At 53.2% G+C, this 5515-nt stretch overlaps 1 protein-coding gene across 2 annotated transcripts; it reads right to left on the reverse strand.

Annotated features, from left to right (window-relative positions):
* Window positions 1-469: 469 nt before the first annotated feature.
* On the reverse strand, window positions 470-2750 carry LOC119275444 (cytochrome P450 710A1-like). 2 transcript variants are annotated; one of them, XM_037556292.1, is made up of 2 exons: window positions 2416-2750; window positions 470-2340 (listed from the first exon to the last, which is right to left on the reverse strand). In XM_037556292.1, exon 2 carries the CDS (start codon window positions 2265-2267, stop codon window positions 735-737), a length of 1533 nt encoding a protein of 510 aa, XP_037412189.1. In that variant the 5' UTR covers window positions 2268-2340; window positions 2416-2750; the 3' UTR covers window positions 470-734. The 2 variants fall into 2 exon arrangements, with proteins under 2 accessions (XP_037412189.1, XP_037412188.1); XM_037556291.1 differs by having other exon boundaries at window positions 470-2347.
* Window positions 2751-5515: the final 2765 nt, after the last annotated feature.

The raw sequence follows: 5515 nt of genomic DNA on the forward strand, positions 1-5515 counted from the left end.
GGGGGGCGGCTCTTCTCGCCGGATCCGGAGGGGCGGTGCAGCGGCTCGGCGTGGGAGGGTGTGGGGCGGCCCCAAGGCGCGATTCCGCCCGCAGATATGGCCGGAATCACCGGCGGGGGGCGAGCGGAACAAGGGCGGGCGGCGGCGGAAGGAGGGGGAAAAGAACGCGGGCTGAAATGTCCCTCCCGCCAACTGCTTCTCTGTGATGCAGGGCACCGCAGCCGCGAGGGGGAAACCCCGGGGTCGGGAATTTGTCACGTCCCCCAAAATGGAATTTGTCATGTCCCCCAAAATTTTTTGCAGGCCGAGGCGGAATGCGGGGTCTGGTCGGGCAGGCTTTCCAGTCTGTACCCGTATTTTGGCGGTTATTTTACGGGTCGGGGGCGGATGCGGGGTGTGCTAGAGTTGCTCTAAGATGACTTTGTAAAATCTACGAAATGCCGGCTCAGACTCTCAAGATCAAAAGTGCTTGTCCAATCGTGCAATTCCATTTCAGAGTTCAGACATGGCCAATTTAACCCCAATACAATATCAGCACATCACGCATGCGGCCAGCCGGCCAGCAAACCAATGACAAAACAAAATAATAAATTGATGAATGGACCAACCCGGGCGAGACAACAATCATCACATTGACATGACCAGATGAATAGAAAACGTAAACGAATGAGGAAGGGACGAGAGACAGAGGAAGTCTGTGGGCGAAGGGGACAAGACAAGGAAGCCGGACCAGCTCAGAACGATGGGAACGTGTCACAGCGCTGCTCCATGTACACGGCGCAGCCATCCCTGGGCACGATGGTCGGCATGTACACCGGCTCGTCGCACCCGGCCGTCCTGTCCCGCCGGAAGTCGGCGACGGTCACGAACAGCGCCAGGAACAGCACGAGGTGGTTCAGGGCGTACCGCTGCCCGACGCACTGGTGGGCGCCGGCACCGAAGGCCAGGAAGTTGCGCTTGCACGCCACGTCCTCCCTGCGCGCCTCCGAGAAGAAGCGCTCCGGGTCGAACGCGTCCGGCGAGGTGAACCCCTGGAACGACGACTCGTACACCGACGGGAACACGATGGCCCCCTTGGGCACCGTGTACCACTCCGTCAGCTGGAACGGCTCGCCGGCGACGTGCGTCACCAGCGTCGCCGGCGGGCGGTAGCGCACCACCTCCCGCGCCACCGCCTGGGTGTACTTCATCCCCTGGATCTTCTCGGCGGTGATGGGCTTGCCGGACTCCGGCGACCAGACCGTGGCCACCTCGGCGCGCACGCGGGCGAGCACGTCCGGGTGGGAGTCCAGGGCGGAGACTGCCCAGCAGAGCGAGGATGTGGACGCGTCCTGGGCGGCGAACAGGAAGTCGAAGAGGAAGCCCCCAAACTCCTCGTCGTCGGTGTGCGCCAGCGGCGGCCGCCCCGCCGCTGCGGCCTCGTCCATCTCCCGCAGCGTCTCCTGCATCCAGTAGTCCACCAAGCACTCCGGCTCGCCGCCGGCGCGCATGCGCGCCTTGCTCTTCCGCGCGCACTCTCCGAGCGTGCGCACAAGCCGCGCCACGGCCAGCCTCGCGCGCCGGAACGCGAACCCGGGCAGGTCAACGGGGACGGTCATGAGGCCGAGGTTGAAGAGGGCGTAGTCCTTGGCGAACCTCTCCCTCGCCTTCTCGGTGAGGTAGGAGCCCACGAACACCGTCTGCGACGTCTCCAGGTTCATGTCGCGGCAGGGCACCCGTATGGGCATGGCCTCGCCGGTGGCGGCGCTCTGGTCGAGCCACCTCCGGAGGTGAGCCAGGATGACGCGCTGCTGGATGGCGGCGTAGGTGGAGAGCGCGCGCGGCGTGAAGTTGGGCGTGATCCGGCGGCGCAGGTCCTTGTGGTCCTCGCCGAACATGTAGATGAGGTTGTGGTCGCCGAAGAGCTTCTTGCCGAAGGGGTGGCCGATGAGGTGGAAGGCGTCGGGACGGACGTTGGCGAAGACGCGGTGGGACAGCTCGGAGTCGCGGATGAAGACGATGAAGCGGCCGAAGAGGAAGTCCGCGGCGAGCCCGGCGCCGGACTCCCTGGCCCGCGCGGCCTGCACGTCCCAGAACCCCGTGGGGTCGCGGATCATGCGCACGGCGCTGCCGAGGAACGGCACGACGAGCGACGGGCCTGGCAGGGGGCCTTTCTTGCGGAGGTAGGACAGCTGCTCAGCCAGGAAGTAGAGCGCCACCGCCGCCGCCACGAACGGCGCTGCCGCGCGCAGGTCAAAGAAATCGGCCGCTCGCAGCAGCTCCGCCATTGCGTTGCGCCCGTCCAATGCTGGCTGGATCCCTGAGGTTATCGTGGAGCTCAAGGCTCAAGCTCTCCCTGGCCTGTACACTAAAAGAACACGAGTATTGTATTGAATTGGTCTATCGGAGACGGCGTATTTAAGCAGCCATGCGTACCAGGGAGAAGAAGGGAAGAAGGTTGGAGTGGGAACCGGTGGTCAAAGGCTGGCTTGGCTGGGTGGCGCTGGGAAAACGAAAGGTGGCGGCCGTTGTTGTGTTGGGCTGGCTGCACGGGCCGGGGCGGATTGGCTCATGCCCTGCGCTCGCTGCGCGCGCGGTGGAAGAAACGAGGCGCGCAGACGGGGAAAGCAGACGCCGGAAGGGGAAGCCTGGGGGAACGTGGCCTCGTGCGTTTGCGCCCTCCCTTCTGGATGGCGTTATGCACGGGAAGGGCATGGGGCAGTACGATGATCCCAGGTTGGTGGCGACAGGGATGGGCGGGGCGGCGCACACTGGCACGCATGTCCTAGCCGGATTCTGAAAAGGCCCATGCTCGGCCGCCGGAATCGTGTTCCGGAGGAGGACGACCCATGAAAGTGTGTCAAGAAGACAGTTTCGACAAAGAAAGTGTTACGCCTCTGGAAGACAAGAGCATCTTCAACCGCACACGCTACGGACGGCGCCGGACCGTTCCTCATTTCTCCTTCTCCATACATGCAAACATCCATATCCATGCAAATTCTTGCACTCGTCCATCATATATCACAAATTTATCATGGACTCAACCAATGTTTCTCGTTAACTTATCGGTCGACCCAAGATAAAAGATGAATCGGCTTATCGGTCAACTATTTATCGGCAAGATTTTCTAAAACAAAACTCAGATTTTTGTATCATTAGGATCAATCAACATGGCGGACCCGTAAGCCATGTCATCCGTATTCCTCATAAGCGACCTGAGATGTACCGAAGGTAGCCATCTATCTACACAAAGAAGGCATCAGCCATGTATCGGACTACAAAAACTCAACCCCCAAGAAAAAGCTAAATCAATTGGGTCCCATAGATTTATCGGTGAATATCGGCAAATATCAGTGAATATTGGCGATATATCGGTTGTGAAACCGGTAAATGCCGCCGATATTCACTTATCTTATCGGTTTGACCCTCATAAGCGATAAATCGGCCGATAATTTGAACAATGGACTCAACGATACAAAGTAAACGACAATTCCTCGCGTGCCAAAATAAAATTTGATAATTTATACATAGATAGACGATACACGCACTACTAGGAGAAACCCCAGTAGTAGCGCTGGATGGAAGTATAGTAATAGCGTTGGGCCGGCGCTACAGCTAATGTTTAGCAGAGCGGGGGTTGGACAAGCGCTACTACTACCTAACCTACCTAGCAGTAGTGTTGGTCCAACCAGCGCTACTGCTACACCTACCTAGCAATAACGTGTGTTCAACAAACGCTACTGCTAAAATTTCCTGTATTTTTATTTTCTTCTGCGTATTTACGTTGTATTTGTATATGTTTTATACAGCAGTCTCATCATATGATTTTATGATCATGAAGAGTTATTATATCAATGGGTGATGTGGATTAGATTCAAGTGGATTAGACTCATATAATAACTTATCGTGCTCATAATAATAGTATAAAAACTCAGCATCATCATCATAATAATAACTCATCATCATTATCGTAATAACAAGTCATACTCATCATCAGAGTCATTTAACAACTCATCATTATAGCACATCACTCATCATCATAATCATATAAAAACTCCTCCTCGTCATCATACTCATGACCAACACTAGTTAGTTGTTCTTAGCACATATTTCGACAGTATATGGTGGACTCTCCGTCACAAATATTTCGACCGTTGGTGATGGCCGCTTCCCCTCCTCCTCTTGTGCGTTAGCAGGGTATATCACGAGAATAAGGAAAGGAAGCGACCCCCATGACAACAGTTGACATTCTTCCTCTCTCATATTTCGACAACATATGGTCGACTCTCTCTCTCACACACACGGAGCCCCGACAGAATGACAGTCAACCCACTACTTATATCGAGTAATGACATAAAAATGACCTATGGGTTACCAGAATGACATTTAATTCCTGTTCCGGCAAACCACGGCCACTCGATATTTCCTACTTTATAACACAAGTCATGCTAAAATCCACGGAAAATTCGGGCATGACCTTTGCTAAAACAGGACATATCGAGCGTCTGAAATTTTCCGGAATGGAAATTAATCAACATTCCGGTAAAACATAGGCCACTCAGAGGTGTTCCCTTCAAAATGCATCCATTTTGTCAGATTTTTTCAGAATCAATAATGAAACAAAACCAAAAATTAACATACATCTACCGGTCTCAACAATCAATAATTAACATACATACAAAAGTGCAACAATCAATAATTTTTGGTTTAGTTTTATTTCAAAATGCATCCAAACACCGGTTGTACCGGTCAACCGGTACAACCTCTCTATGGGGCGGTACAACATCTCTATGGGGCGGTACAACCTCTCTATGTAAAACAGGTAAGATCAAAACAGCCACAACTTTCGCATACTAGCTCCGAATTCGACGAAACCAAGTTTGTTGGAAAGCTAGCGACAAGGGCTAACACAATCTTGATAGAAATAACAATAAGAAGCAAATAAGAAAAGTCCCATAAGAAAATGGTGAGAACCCTTCCTCGAATAAGACCGGTAAAACTCCAACACTGAAAACGCAGTAGAAGAAGCATGTGAACTCCGTTTTCGATGAACTCGAGCTTGTCAAGAAGATGACCATAAGCTCCAAATCTCACAAGGAGAAAACCAAACAAAAACCAAGAAAGATGATGCAAGCATGCAATGGTTTGAGCTCTCTACGAACGATACGATCAAGCTACTCACTTGAGAGCCCCCCTTGATAGTACGGCAAACGATCCTATAACCCGGTCTCCAAACTATCACCATGAGACCGGTAATATAGAAAACCTATCAAGGGCAAATCTTTGCCTTGCACATGGTCCACTTGAGCTACATGATGACGATCTTGACTCCCTCAAGTTGGACCACCTTTCTTGATTGCATTGGCTCGATGAAGACTAGATGATTGCTCCTCCATACTCCACTATGGGTGAGCCACTCTTCGGCACATCTTCACAAGTCCATTGATACCACAATGGATGCCAAGCTTCAAGCACTTGATCTCTTCGTGATGCTCCACTTGAATTTGCACACGACAATCTTGATGACGATCACCAC

Source organism: Triticum dicoccoides, chromosome 3B (genome assembly GCF_002162155.2).
Source record: "Triticum dicoccoides isolate Atlit2015 ecotype Zavitan chromosome 3B, WEW_v2.0, whole genome shotgun sequence".
Taxonomy (NCBI): Eukaryota; Viridiplantae; Streptophyta; class Magnoliopsida; order Poales; family Poaceae; genus Triticum; species Triticum dicoccoides.

What these genes read in the sequence shown, in the direction of transcription:
- LOC119275444 (XM_037556292.1), bottom strand. Translation starts at nt 2,267, where the DNA reads ATGGCGGAGCTGCTGCGAGCGGCCGATTTCTTTGACCTGCGCGCGGCA.